We start from the raw sequence: 15,202 nt of genomic DNA, 5'->3' as shown, positions 1-15,202 counted from the left end.
GATGAAGAAGAACGAAGTCCAACATTTTAAGAGTTTTATTAAGAAAACAAAAACCATTGGACAATAAAAACAGAGCACTACTTGATGGAATAAATAAGTCAAACCAAAGCATAAATCTGTACAAGTTCTAAAGTGAAACAAACAAAATGGTCCAGAGGGTGTGAGAAGAGGCAAAAAAAAAAAAAAAAAGAATAAGTAAATTTCACACTGAACACACCTAGAAGCGACTCCTGGGCTCATGTGGGGTGAAAAGCTACATGTTGAAAAAGTGAGCGCGTGTATTAATGCTTATTAATTACACTGTGTCAATGTCATAGAGAATAGCATTGGAAACTCCAGCGCGGCTGGACTGGGAATGAGGTATATGCTAATCCATCCTCCGAACAACGTCTCTTCTCTCCGACCACGCGTGTACACCCGCTAGCTAGCCGGCTAGCCAGTCTGCTACCCGCGAGAAGTTCAAGTAGCGAGCCATGCGGATCCAGCCATTAAACAGCACCAGAAAATGACAAAACTGTTAGTGGGAAACATTTGGGGGTTGGAAGTTAGCATTACTTTGTCCTATTTCCTATTGATTACGTTTCCTTGACGTTAAGATACGCTAACCTTATTGCTGGGAGTTAGGACGACGGTTACCTAGTTAAATCCATTAAAAAAAATAAACAATAGCGTCAAAAACTGGCTTCTTTGTCATCCTATTTTCCTCTTACTTAACGATGTAATGATAAGCTATGCTAACCCAGTTGGGTGATTCCATTAAAAAGGGGCGGGACTTAAGCATCAAGTTAAATACACTTCACTCTGTCGTCCTATTTTGTGGTTTCCTCCTGCGTTCAGACTTCATGCTAAGCTGTGGTAACCAGGATAATTTGTTAAAAAAAAAAAAATGTAGGCATTAGCACAATCTTTATGCTCAGCTGCACTAACTTTATTCAAGATGAAAAAAATATAAGGACGACGTTAGCGTCAAGCCCAGAAGCAGCAGGATGCACCTCGGTCTCTGTCTTTCCCATTTCCTGATTTCTGGACTTTATGCTAAAGTCGTCAGGTGTAGAGATGATAATCATAAGAAAACACAGGGCCAGAAATTCGACATCAAGCCATACAGGCTGACTTTGTCGTGACTCTATGCTAAACTACTAAATTAAGCTAACTGAATCTGTCGTGTTCGACGACATGCTCCGTTTCCTTTCTCGTATGGAATAATTTTTAAGGCAAAATCAAAGATGGCACCACAAACTACCTTCCTCTCCTACGAGGTGGCATGACGATAAAAAGCGAGATATTGCTTTGAACCTGTAGGGCACTCGACTCGTACGGGATGAATTTTTAAGGCAAAACCAAAAAGATGGCACCAGAAGCCGCCTTGGGTTAAAAAAAAAAAGCGAGAAACCGCCTCCATGGAGAGAGAGAAGAGACTTCCACTAACAGCAGCACTTTTTTTTTCTTCCCCGTGATCCATTTTTCGTAACAGTGCGTTGACCCTCCTGAGGAAAAGAAATCCTAAAATCAGTCTAGCGGGACCATCCAGGAACCCCACAAACCCCCGAAAACCTCCCTGATCCCGATCCAGGCGGATGCTCCATGTTGGTGGACTGGAAGCGCGGCGTCAAATTTCTAACATCCGTGGTGGAAAGGAGGGGGATTAGTTGGGGAGGGGCGGGTGTCGAGTCTCCCTTTGGTACTAGGGGGGGGTTGAGGGGAGAGTGGGGGGTGTCTGTGTGAGTCCATTAGCCCTAATAGAGTTAATGGAGGGGAGGCATCGAGGAACCTTTAACTCTCGTCAAAGTCCTGAGACTCCACTTTGCACTTCTTGGTGGGCGGGGCCTCTTGGTCCACATCCTGAAAAACAAAAACACTTTGATTGGCGGCTGCCGTCCGTTGCATTACAAGGTGACACGTTGTCATGGTTACCTGAGTGGCTTTGCTATCCGAGGAGTCTTTGTCGGCGTCTTGCTTTGCACTGCGCTCCGACGCTTCCGCCACACTCTTGCCTAAAAGAGGATGGCAGCAACATAGACAAAACATGAGCTAACAATGCTAATACTAGCAATGATATCATTAGCCCCAGGGTTTAATCTGATACTCCGGAGGTGAAAAAAATTCCCATGTTGAATCAGTCCTCCCTATTCTGCATTGATGCTGTTCAAAAATTCACAGCTTCAAGGCAAATTATTGTCAGGACGCGTTAGTGTGTGCCTCTCACCCCTCTTAGCGTCAGGACTTTGATCGGTCTTGACGTCGCTATTTTCGCGGTGAGACGCTCCGGTTGACTCGGGTGCCGGGCTGGTGCTACAACTGGTTTCCTGCTTGACGGGTGATGAGTCAGCGATGGAGCTCTGGTTGCTGTTGTCGTCTAGAAGACACCGTTTAAATATTTCGCAATTAATGGTTGACTTTTTTTTTTTTTTTTTGGTAAAACGTGGGACAAGTAGCATTTTTTTATGCTCACCGTGCATGTCCATCATGCCGGGAGAGGAACTGTTCTCTGGAGTGGTCAACTCAGAACCGTATTTCTCATCCTTGCCCTTCTTCTTGTTCTTGTTTTTCTTCAGCACATTAAAAAGAGGAAAAAAATCTAGTCACACACAGTTTTAATTTATTTGTCGATTAAGGTGGGGATAAGTGTTTTATTAGAACTAGAAACTTTGAATGGGTATTGAGGGTGATTTAATGATAAGGTATCATATGAAGCATTTGCATAAGATCTAGATGCTATAGTCAGGATGATGCTAAAATTTGCATCAATTCCCATGGAAAGCTTTGTAAATTCCTGGAATTTTGCAGGCCTTCTACTCACGTCATCCGACTTGGGCTCCGTCACCGGCACCCATTTGTAGATACGAAGGGACGTGTCTCCTACAGTCACCCATTTCTTTTCCCTGGACACAAATGAGTGGAATTCCGTGTTAGCAATACATATTCACAAAATGATGGCTTTAATACATTTATCGCCACACTCAAGAGGACCACCGGTTTGTTTAAAAAAGAAAAACTAGTACTGCATATCCACAATAAGTTAACATTAACGACATAACTACGTGGGAAGCGACCATATCATTACATCAATGACATATGTCCGGTTAATTACATATGAAATATGACGTTTGATCTTTTTTTTTTTTCATTATAATTAATTTTAGTATTTTTTTTTCATAACCATTTTTCAACCTGGCAGGAAGAAAGGTTTTTAAAGTTTGATAGGTGTCAGGATAAGTAAGGCAAATCCTGAAAGAAAAAAAGAAAAGCATTTAACTTGTTAAAAATACTGTAAAGCACTTTTTCTTTTATAAGCAGCGATTAAAAAATAAATAAAAATAAATTCAAATTAGATTTTTATGTTGGTAATTTGACTAAATTATTATTCGATTATTAATTTGCCACGCCCACTCCAACGAGTGACCGAATTACCACATTCATGGCATGCACAGCTCCAGTTATAACAATTGGATTTTTATTTTATTTTTTAAACCCATTGACCAAGGATATGTGCACCTATCATTGCAATTGGACTATACAATCTATTGTACTAACTGCACACCCACAATGTAAATATTGTACTAACTGAGCATGATGCAAATTTTAAAAAGTAATTATGTTTGTCTATTGTAATTACAACTATTGATTTTCAGGCCAAACTGTGACCAGACATAACATCCGGTGTCAATTTAACACAGAAAAATGCTAATTAAAAGCCCTAGTTGTAACCAATGACAATTAATTGAAATAATTATGTTTGTCAAGCCATTCACCGCCCGTCCCAGCAGCCCACTTCCCGCTTCCCTCTCCCCACCCCCACCGCCACCCCGGAGCCTTGTTCTCCTGACTCGCTTCGACAAAAAAAAAAAAAGAGGGGAAAAAAGCGCTTCGTTCAAAACCAAAAAAAAACATCTTAAAAGTGCTCCGAGTCGATGGCTTCGTCGTCCAAACGCCGCCGGGTCGAGTACCGCGGCTCTCCGGGGTGTTCAAAGCCGTGTGTGCTCAGCGTCAGGCGGCTTCATGTGACTGCTTTCGAAATGGCTCCTCGCTTCAACCGCGCGGCGAGGAGGCGCTGCTTGGCGGCCGGGATACGGCAACCGTCCGCCGGTGCACACATACGCCGCGAACCCGCTCGACCGTAAAAAAGCCTCCCGATTGTTTAATTTCAATCGGTTCCCTCTCCTCCCCCAACACGGCTTTCTCTTGTTAGATAACCACAGAGACGGCTTTTTGTCTCCCCCGCCTTCCCTTTCCCCTCCGCCACCGCCGCTTACCATTTTCGTACTTTCTCGATAGCGGCCATAACTCGCTTGATGTCATCCTTGGCCCTGCTCCGGGTCTCCGCTCGGACCGACCTGCCCGACATTGCCGCGGTGGGGGGGTTTTAATATTCGAAGGACGGGCTCGCCGGTCCGGCTCTCTCTTCGGTTCAGACACAATGCAAACAGTGGGGAGAGCGGCGCACAGCGGGGCACGGTGCGCATGCGCGGCTCGAGGGGAGCACACGGGTAAGGGCGGGGGGAGCAGGAGGCGAAAAGGGCTACATTAGCCATTGGCTACTTAGCTAGCATAAGGTGAAAAAAAGTTTGGACGAAAATGTCGATTTAACGGCTACATTTCACATTTGCCACCACTGTAGTCTACAAACCGCCTGCCGGAGACTTTTGGCTCAATTTGAGACGCTAACGTGCCTAAAGAGCTGATGGAGCTTTTTCCAACCAACATTTCTAACTTTTGCCGACAGAGGCCGCTGTTGCTGCTACTAAAAGCCTTTAACGAGGTGCGAGTGTAAAATTTCAAAGACTAATTGATTTTCATGAGAACAACATTAATAACAGATCTTTTGAAGACAGTTCCAGTAACATAATTATAATTTGCTGATACCTCGTACATCAATTTCACTTGTTTTCTTTTTTTGCTGTTGCTGCTGCAACAAGCCTAGGTGCGAGTGTAAAATTTCAAAGACTAATTGATTTTCACAAGATCAGCAGATCTTTTGAAGACACGTCCAGTAATATAATTGTAATTATCACGGAATTCAACTGGAGGCGACTTTTTAAAAGCGAGATTTTACATCACGTTTTTTTCCCTTCTTTCACTTTTTTTTTCTAAAAAAGGATGCTATTAGAGCCTACGTGGGTGTGTTATTATTATTTAAATTATTGTTATTATTATGTACATGTAAAAGTGACGAGCAATTCCCCCCTTTTTTGGATATGTAAAAAAAATGTGTGTTGTAATATTTTTTGTTGTCGAACCTCTCGCAACAAGACTGGTCATTGCCACTCCGAGTGGGCACAGTTTATAGTTAGAAATGTAAGGTAAAATGCACAAATTAAATTAAAAACAATTCTGTTTGGGGTATAAAATTTCACGATGTAGTTATCCCACCGAATTTTTATATATATAAAAAAATATTATTTTACCTTATGAGTTAAAAGATGCAGTGTTCTCGTAGCAATGATGTCACACTTCACGTAGGTATACAGTGACGTCATACAGAAGCGACATAATGTACTTAAACCTTTTTTTTTTCGTATTAATTTGAAAATATGTTGTTGTTGTTGTGACACGCTAAATCACGATGACTTCCTTATTACTAAAGTTGGTCAAAACTCGCCGCGACACGATTGGTTGTTTCTCGCTCCGTGTGGGCGTGGTTTACATTTGGCTCTTTTGGGCGCCGCTCTCTCTGGACTAGTTGACGCCAAGGTAGTGAGAGTTCCTGTGGCGGAAGCGTCGTCGGCCGAGGGAAGAAGCACTTGTAGCTGAATTATGGACTCTTCCATCGGCCGTTGACAGTCGTCGCCACCCGGTGCCGAGAAGCCACGACTCAATCGCTAACTTCGGTGGTTGTTTGTTATTTCTGTACCCGCCACGCGGAAAATGAAGTCAATGCGCAGGTGCAGTTTAATTAGCGGCTAACGCTAATCTTTTGGGGAGACGTCCTCAATGGGGGGTCTTCTCTTCCTGCTTCTTTTCCTCGTCTTCGCATAAGACGACCATGGAGGGGAGGGGAGACACGTCCGCCGAAGTGGACTTGAGAGGCGACCACCTCGACTCGGATTTCGGGAGAGTTTCCAAAGTGGAAGAGGATCGAAATACAGAGAGTACGGAGGATGATGAATGTGAAGAAGACGAGAAGGTAAAAACACAAATAAAAGCATACTTATTTCAGTCTTTTTCAAGGCAAAAACAAACGAACAAAAACATGTCCCTTTTACTATATACAAAAAAGACACCACGAAACACAACTGCCAATTGTAAAAACATCAGTATAATTTTACCAAATGTACCTTTCCTAGCTCTCCATTTATTTGTTTTACTTTCCCATTCATCAATTTCCTCCTTTGTGTTCCTCCACTTTTTTTTTTTTTATCTTGTGCTATCGGCCATATTTATGCATGACATACTTAAAATGTTGTCAGTTATGTTAGGCTTAAAACCTTAAGTCGTTTTGACAAAAATGTCATCTTATCTGCTTCATTTACCTCACAATATGCCAGCAAAAGAAACTTGACTATCAGTTCATGAGATGTTTTGGTGCCTCTGAACGCCACCGACCTCAAGGGAGACATGTTATTCTCTTTTATTTACGATTTTAAAAGAGTTCTCAGTTGGAATTCTTTCGTCAAAATTGCCTAAGCATCAAGAATTATAGTGATGCAGTGGAACCTTACCCTGGCCTTGTACACCCTATAAACAGTTGGGTCAAAAATGGACCGATCCTCTACTTGGGTCAAATTGACCCAACTTTGAGTCAAGAAATGGGTCTTTGAGTGTAAAACAATTCATAAATATTGGGTCAAAAATTGGGTCATTTTGTATAAAACAACCCAAAAAGTTGGGTCCAATTGACCTATAAAGTGGATTGGTCCATTTTTGATCCAAACACACGTGGGCAAAGAGAGTCACTGTGCACTTTCGGACTTCTACTGAACTGGTCAAACAGGCAAATATAAAATGAAAACACTTGCAAGGAGCTTCTGGTCATAACTCATAGCCAGATGCTTGCGCAAACAAACCTGCTAAAACTGGTTCAAAGGCACACATTTAAGTTGATTAAACACACAAATACTACAGTAAGCATATTAATTGCACATAATAAAACCCGTTTATTTCTTTACAGCCTTTTTTTAATGTATGTATTTTCATATGTTGCAGGGCTATTATTTATTTTTAACGGTCAAAAAACAAGCGTATCACTCACTGCTATGACAGGCTATTACATGCCTTTTGAATGCAACTTTATTGGGAAAGTTGGCTGAAGACACATGCGGAATGTTTATCAGCACTCTCCTCACTCAAAGGAAGAAAAACTCGTTTAAATAAAGAAGAAATTTCCCAGAGCCACACCAACACCGGGTAGGCACTTCCTCAGCTCGTGTCAAGTTGACAAAGAGCTTGGCGAAGGTTATGATCTGCATATCGTCACTTTTCCCCCACGTGCATACACTTCTGTGTTTAAAAAAAAAAAAAAAAAGTTTTACAGCATAGACTGTCAAGAAAACACGCCACAAAGGACCATTATTTGACATTTCTAGCACCAGAAATGTCAATTGTATCATTTTACGTTTGTTACTTTAAGACAGTTTGCGAGCGTTATAATGGGTGATATGTTGCAGACACACCTGAGATAGGTGAAAAGATTTAAGAAAGAATAAAAAAAAAAAAAGTTTTTTAATTGTTTGACCCCCTCCTCTCAAGTGCTTTACGTTAACACATTTAAGCTTATTTGAGCACTCATTAGCGTCGGCAGTAATACTTCTTATTGTCTGTTGTCACTCTTGCATGCACAATGTTCACCAAATAAAAGATAAAACATACTTGCTTTAAGCTGCTTGTCACTAAGAAGTTTAAACTTGACAAAACTGTCTCATAAAATAGACAATCGATTGATTAAAAATATTGCGTAAACACTTAATTTCGTCTAATGAAAGTCTGCTAGCTTAATGCTAACGCAATGTGAAACACCTTAAGTGAACCACGAAACACTATGGCGGGCGTTCACATCAAAAGACATTTGAGGAATTCCCAAGTGCAAGTTAAAAGCTCAAAAGTTGCCATGCCAGCTTCCCCACTGGTGTTGCGCAACAAACACAAATTCAACTTGGCGCATCTGGAGGTTGTCAAAATGTGTCCTGACATGCCGCCATGCCACCAATCTTATTCTCTGGATTATTTTTAGTGGGCATCGGCGGGAAATTGGGAATGTGTTTATTTTTTTCTCTCTCCCGCTTGCAGAGAGCGCACGTGTGTGTGTGCATGTGTGTATCAGCAATGTTTAGATTACATTTTTTTTCCGGAAATAGACGGGTGGGAAAATGGGGAACTTGTGGATGGTTGTGACTAAGGCTAAGGCAAGCGCCAGGCTGCATGCGATTGTGGACAATTCCAGCAGCATTCATTCCATGAAAAACATAAAAAAAAAGCCATTACATTGTTCAATATGGCCTCAGGGTGCAGATGTGCTCTTAAATGATACAAAATAAAAATTAACCTTCCATGCGAGACTGTGTTGGAGATTCACTTGTGTGTTGAAATGTTTTAATGCAGACTTGAACAATTACAAATTGAATTGATTTCTTTTCCCCAGCTGACCCCAAAAATGTAAAAAAAAAAAAAAAAGCAAAGAAAACATTCTCGTTGTTTTGTGTGTCATGTCTCACATATTCCAAGCAAAGATGTTTGCCGCTAGCTTTACTGAAAGCAGACATTGTTGACATTGCTCGGCGGCCGGGGTTGAAATATCAAAAACCCGTCCGCTCGTCTCGTAGGTGCGAGCATCCTGCTTTGCTTGAACAAGCATCCTGGGGCTGTTGGTGTGGTCTTCAGGCCACACTCGGCTGGTGTGCGTGGAAACAAACCTGAGCGGGGGGGGCGGGGGGGCTCATTGTGTGTTTCTGGCCCGGCCCCGAGCACCTGTTGACTTGACTTTTAGGGAAGTCAACCGACTGGCTGTAAATGATTGCACTGCCCCCGTAGGACCCGCTATCGATGGGTCTGCGAGGGACTGATAACAGGGTAACCCGGTGGAGACCCACGCATCGTGAACGTGTAACGAATATGCAGTTAAACCTCCATTTATTGCGAGGAGACGTTGCAGAACCACCAGCGATTGGTAAAAATACATGATATACTGTAAAGAGACCATATAAAATATATATATATATATTTTTTTAATCGTTTTACTCCTGCCACGTGATTTAAACACATTAAAACACAATTTTTTGAAGTATTCCTTAGTGCTGTTTACAATAGCTACCAACTACTTAATTGTGACATTTAAATACAAACTATGAACGTTAACTCATTTACTGCCAATCCAGTGAAAAAAGATCTTTGACGACTATAGTCGTCAGTGGCAACGAATGAGTTAAGTTAATGTTAAAACTGATTTAGAAACGGTCCGTCCGTCCGTCTTCTTCCGCTTATCCGGGGTCGGGTCGCGGGGGCAGCAGCTTTAGCAGGGAAGCCCAGACTTCCCTCTCCCCAGCCACTTCAGCCAGCTCATCCGACGGGACCCCAAGGCGTTCCCAGGACAGCCGAGAGATATAGTCTCTCCAGCGTGTCCTGGGTCGTCCCCGGGGCCTCCTGCCGGTAGGACATGCCCGGAACACCTCCCCAGGGAGGCGTCCAGGAGGCATCCGAACCAGATGCCCGAGCCACCTCAACTGGTTCCTCTGATTTAGAAACGGTTTACATTATTATTTTCTGAACATTTTGCACAGTTATTATTTTTTGAATAAATGAAACCTTTAAACAAATGTTTGTTGGGTTTGATAGATTAAAATCGTTTAAAATCGTAATCGTCCTGAATGTCTGCAAAATTAAGATTGGATTTTTTTGCCATATCGCCCAGCCCTACTTTCGGCTGAAGGTGACAGTAAAACATAAAAAATGCAGCAGGGTTGTAATTGTTTAAAAAAAAAAAAAAAAAAAGTAGACGGTACAGTAGTCTTTATTTCTTTTTGACTTATTTTTTTAAATTAACTTTTAATTAGGTTGGTTTTTTTTATGCTTCATTTTAATTGATTTTTATTCGTTTCAAACATGGTGGCTACTTGTCGCATTGCTACTTTTAGCAGACAGATGGAAGCAACTTGTTCATGAAAGCAAGTTGCATCATTGCTCGTCGATGTGGCTTCACTACAGTATTTGCTTACACTGGACAATGTTTAGCTTTCTCTCTCCGTCAGATGGGCAACCAGTCGGGGCGGCCGGACAGCCGTCCACTGTCGTACTGTCTTCGTATGCTTTAGCGGCTAAAAGGATTAACGCAATCTGATTAACTCTCGTTTTACCCGAGAGCATTTTCCACCCCGGCAATCCATCTTTTTGACTTTTGACACCTTTCTCTCCCTTTTGAATGACACTCGACAAAGGCCAATTTTGACTCTTAAACGTCAGCAAATATGTCGCTTGGCCGGATTTTACCCTGCGCCCAATTGCTGGAGGGAAGCGAGGTAGGCGGAGCTTGACTTTAACTGTAGTATTTAGTAGAGCTGTCAAAATTGAATTGACAAGTAATCGATTATCAAATTAATCTATTTTATCAATCGCTAAATCGTTTGCTGCAATTCTTTCATTGAAAATGATCCAAATTCTTTGACTTCGGCGTAGCAACAGTGATTGTTCACTGATTTTTGTAGTCCTTCTTGAAGAAGACCGATTATTTTCTGTGTTTAATCAAAAAAAGGCATTTGCAAACATCTGTTATTACTTTGGAAAACAATGACCGAACCTGTAACATAACATAGCACAACGTCAATCCCCCTTTTATTTAGTCACTATACGAGTACGAAATAAACATCAATCACTGGTTAATAAACAGTAATCGGGGGGGAAAAAATGCTTTTGCAAAACACTTTAATGCAAAACTAAAATGAATCCAACTAAGCGATTAAATAATCGATAGATTCATCGATTCTAAAAAAATATTCAATTGTGACAGCACTATTGTTTAATCTTAATTCTATTTTTGGAAATTATTTTCTTAGATCATGACTTTCACTTTGGCTCTGATCTTTAAAGATTTTTCCACAATTAACGCCTTCAATTATGTTTAAATCTGCTGTTCGAATGTCTTAAATATTTTAGGAGATTTCCTGGAATTATTGTGATATGATATCAACTTTGTTACCCCCCACTTTTGGTGGTCATAATTATTGATCGAGAGGTCTCATATTTCATTCAAATGTCCTTTAAACAGTTTTAAATTTAAGTTTTCCCAAAATGATGATTTGGTGGCCACATTTAGCAAAGGAAAGGTCTTAAATTTAAATCATGACCCCAAAATCTTAAATTTGATTTTTACAAAAGACCTCAATAAAGCTTTCAAAATTCCATTACTCAAATTTGCCATTCAAACATTTTTAATAATAGTCGTCCACTATTCAAAGGTCGTAATAATTGACTGTTGACTCGCGGTCACATTTCGTAAAGGCTAGGTCCTAAATTTGATTAACGTGACTTTCAAAGCTTTTTTTAAACCTGCACATAGTCTGAGAGTTCCGTTGCTGCGCGCCAGCCACAGTGTTTAAGTCACCGTTGGAAAGACACTCCTGTATTTTCCAACTTTAAATCATGTCAACACAGGAAACGCAATCCCCCCCCCTGCGACCGCTCGCAGAGTTCAACAACCCAAAGTTGCAGCCGGTCAGTTGACGGGGCGTAAAGTGTCGGTGTCCGCTCGGGTCATTGCTTCTGAGCTGTGAGAGATTGATTAAAAAAAAAAAATAAAAAAAAGTTTTTCCAACGTGGGGGTTGAACAAGACAGATGTCAGCTGACGAGGTCTGGCGGAACATTAGTTTACTTTAACACCGTTGGCCCAGAAAGAGTAATTATGTTTATGTCACATATTTCAACACCCGTCAAGTACGGTGGACACCTATTTTTTTATTTATTTTATTTTTTATTTTTTGAGTAAACACCTTTTTATTGTGGCAGATACAAAGGGGGCAACATAGAGACCATATACACTTACTAAAATGTTTCTTAGTGTCAGTCTCGCTCTCGCTTGCGCAGTTCTCCAAACGTTAGCTTACTAGCATAATCGTCTATGTCGTTTCGAGCTTCGTTTCACATCAATTTACTGTAAAGCTAACACAAAACGGCCATTTACTGTTGTCTAACAAAACTAGCTTAATGCTAACATATAATACGAAACATCATAAACGGGCTAACGGAAATTAGCATAGCATTGAATGGTTATTATAAACCTTAAAAATGTAATTGTTTTGCCCATCCTGATCCGACATGCTTACTTGGCTACAGTGAAGGAACCTTGCTCATATTATGTTCATGTTTTTTTTGTTTGTCAACCCGTTTCGGCAGCAAGCTCAGTTTTTAGCATGTCATTTACGGATGAATTGATGACTTAGTTAGCTTCTTTAATCGTTCCGATCACGGCTGTTTGCAATTCTGACATCACGCTGATGCGTTACGTCGTGCTTGGATTCTACCCGCAACCTATTTAGGCAGCAAAGTATTAGTTGGGTCTGAAATCAATTTTGCCTTTATTGTGATAAGAAACTGTAATCAGGGTTTTTTCCTAGCGTCAAATGAGGCAGCCATTAGAAATGATAAATTATATAAATACAAAGTCTCCATTAATTTTTGGCATTTTTTTAAACTACAATCATACTGTTGAAGCGCTGTGTTGAGCAATATCAGTGGCTCAGGCTGGAGGCGGCGAGCAAATTTGGTGGAGGTGGCCGCCTCTGAATTTTGTGCACAGGAAAAACCCTGGACATTCTTGTTTGATGAGATTACAATTTATTGACAATATTTTCAATGATTACTATTTTTTATTTATTTTTTGTCCGCCCCCTCCCAAGGTGTTCGTAAAAACAAAACGATACGAACAGGACAACGGCGGGTTAGATGAGAGGTTAGTCGTGATCGACGCGCGGCTTTCTCGCGTCCCGTTTTTATAATGGCCGCGTCCTAGCAACGACTGAAAGAAACGCCGACAATGCGTCGTCGCCCCCTTTTTTTTTTTTTAAAGCGTCTTTACCATACAAGCTGTGAAGGGTTCTATACATGAAAACGTCATTTCAAAGAGCTTTAATCATCAGGAAGAATATTAATCAGCGTGGGCATTGTTTGGTTGCTCCTCTTGAGCAAAATTATCTGCGTTTATTTTCTTAGCTTTCATGGCGGCCTTTTTGTTTGTCATAAGTGCGTTTCCCCGCCTACTCGACAGGCAGGGTCCAATTACAGGGAACCGCCATTTATTTTTAGTCATAATTAATAGGGTATTTACATACAAACATACACACAATATTTAAAAATATTTCTTTGCTTTTGTTGTCACTCTCGTGCTTTCTACCGCTTCCACGAGGTCTAACCAGGCCCCGTCAGTCGTTTCTGTCTTTGAAAAAAAACAAAAACAACGCAACGATCTTGATCAAGCGTCTCGTTAACAGCAGCAGCGTTTGGCCTTGGTGACTCGCCGGTGTTTGATGTGGAAATAAAGCCTTGTTGGCAGTGTCCACAGCAGGCGGGCGGCCCAAGCCAGCCTGAGCCAGGAAGGAAGGAAAGAAGGTTAGGTTAGGTTTGATGTTGCTTTCAGGAACCCTGGAGGGAAGGTCAAAACTCACCTGACACTTGCCCTTTTCAAGGTTTTTTTAATTTGTTGTGTGTGTGTGTGTCTGTCTTCCGTGCAAGGTTTTGCTGTTAAGCCACACTAACATAAGAGTGCCCTTGATTAGACACCTCAGATAGCTTATCAGCAGTCATAACCTGCTCAAACTTTGACCCCCTTGGCGCCACTACCCAATTTTTTTTTTCTCTTTAAAACAAGTTAACTGTGTCAGGAAGAGGAAGCTTATTTACAAGTACAGCGCATATTAAATGTTGGGCTACCAAATTAGCGTCTTACATGTAGCATATTGATTTGACAAGATATTTCCTGTTTATAATAGGGTTGGATGAGTACTGATACCAGGTATCGGTACTTGCAATGTGGGTCGATGCCAGTATTGCACGCATGCTTGTGGCTCTTTTGTGATAAGCAACTACAAATTTAAAATGAAAATTACTTTAGTTTCTTTAAAAAGATCTGTCATTGTTTTGAGGGAGACATTTTATGTATGAAAAGTGCCCGTGATATCAGTACTTGGTATCGGTGACTACTCAAGATCTGAGTACTCAAAAATGATATCAAACATAGTTCGTTAATGCTATGTCCGATACCACTTTTTTTGCTATAGCATTCTGACATCCTATCAAATGCCTCTCTCTACACCTCTTAATGTATATATATTTTTCCCCTCCTTATTTTCCATGCAGCTTGACCACATCCTCTACCCACCCTCCTCGGCGTCGCTCCAAAAGTCCAGCCACCCTGAACTGACGCTGCGTCTCAAGCGCCAACTCAGCGACGACGGCAAGCACATGAGAAGACGCAGCTTGGGCGGAGGTCTCACAGGTAAACATGGGTTTACCGCAGCAGTTCCATTGTTAGCATTACTTTCTAATGCCGCACACACACACACACACACACACACGTGCCTCCTAAGCTTGGTAACTCCTTTGTGCAAGTGTTGACTGATGACAGTTTCCTCTTTGTCAACATGTGGTGGCCTCTAGTGAGGGAAATACTGCTTACTCAGAAGGAAGGACCGCATGTTTCCTTCCTCGTCCTTTATGGACCTGACCACTTATTTCTGGTAGTTTCATGCAAAGAAAAAAAAAACTATATTAAGGGTGGCCAAAACCACGCGTGCAATTGCCAACACGAGGTATCAATGTTTGCTCATTTAATATAGCCTATCACAGTTTGTATGTATCATAATGCACCCACCAGTAGTCAAGGCATCATTTACTCAGAATCACAGTCCAGCACATATTACAACTTGAAGATGGCGACCCCAAGTGGACAACAATAAAACTGCAAGTTCAAATATATAGATTTTTTAAATGATGTAAAATTGATGGGATAAGTGACAAAATAATTAAAAAAATATTATGTTATAATATGTTTAATGTATCCATAATCCATCATGTCATTTAACAGTAACACTCTGTATATCTCTAATATAATACTCCTGGGAGTACGGTCACACGAGTTACGCAATATAGGATTGCCCCTGATCTCTTAATAGGATCTTTTTCCCACCTACTTTTGCGACTCTGCTCACCTCGCTCCTTTCGATCAGGGCTTCAGGGACCCCTATTTTCCAATCCCCCCTCATTAACCATAACTACCATTAAGTG

At 41.2% G+C, this 15,202-nt stretch overlaps 2 protein-coding genes across 4 annotated transcripts in view; one reads left to right on the top strand and one right to left on the bottom strand.

The window, feature by feature from the left end:
* Positions 1-20: 20 nt before the first annotated feature.
* bcl7a (BAF chromatin remodeling complex subunit BCL7A) lies at positions 21-4,447 on the bottom strand. The gene is made up of 6 exons (XM_077586131.1): positions 4,254-4,447; positions 2,801-2,882; positions 2,453-2,549; positions 2,207-2,356; positions 1,915-1,994; positions 21-1,842 (listed from the first exon to the last, which is right to left on the bottom strand). The coding sequence occupies exons 1-6, from the start codon at positions 4,343-4,345 to the stop codon at positions 1,774-1,776; spliced, it is 570 nt and encodes a 189-aa protein (XP_077442257.1). The 5' UTR covers positions 4,346-4,447; the 3' UTR covers positions 21-1,773.
* Positions 4,448-5,672: 1,225 nt separating this feature from the next.
* The window catches only part of mast4 (microtubule associated serine/threonine kinase family member 4), a 45,785-nt gene continuing 36,255 nt past the window's right edge, over positions 5,673-15,202 (top strand). For all 3 annotated transcript variants that reach the window (XM_077542684.1, XM_077542683.1, XM_077542682.1), the window contains exons 1-2: positions 5,673-6,124; positions 14,276-14,414. In XM_077542684.1, coding sequence (XP_077398810.1) covers positions 5,984-6,124; positions 14,276-14,414 — 280 coding nt within the window. In that variant the 5' untranslated portion in view covers positions 5,673-5,983. The remainder of the gene's footprint in view (positions 6,125-14,275; positions 14,415-15,202) is intronic.

Source organism: Vanacampus margaritifer, chromosome 14 (genome assembly GCF_051991255.1).
Source record: "Vanacampus margaritifer isolate UIUO_Vmar chromosome 14, RoL_Vmar_1.0, whole genome shotgun sequence".
In the NCBI taxonomy this organism is placed as follows: domain Eukaryota; kingdom Metazoa; phylum Chordata; class Actinopteri; order Syngnathiformes; family Syngnathidae; genus Vanacampus; species Vanacampus margaritifer.
The sequence above is the reverse complement of the archived record's forward strand: the minus strand, read 5'-3'. Positions and strand labels throughout refer to the sequence as shown.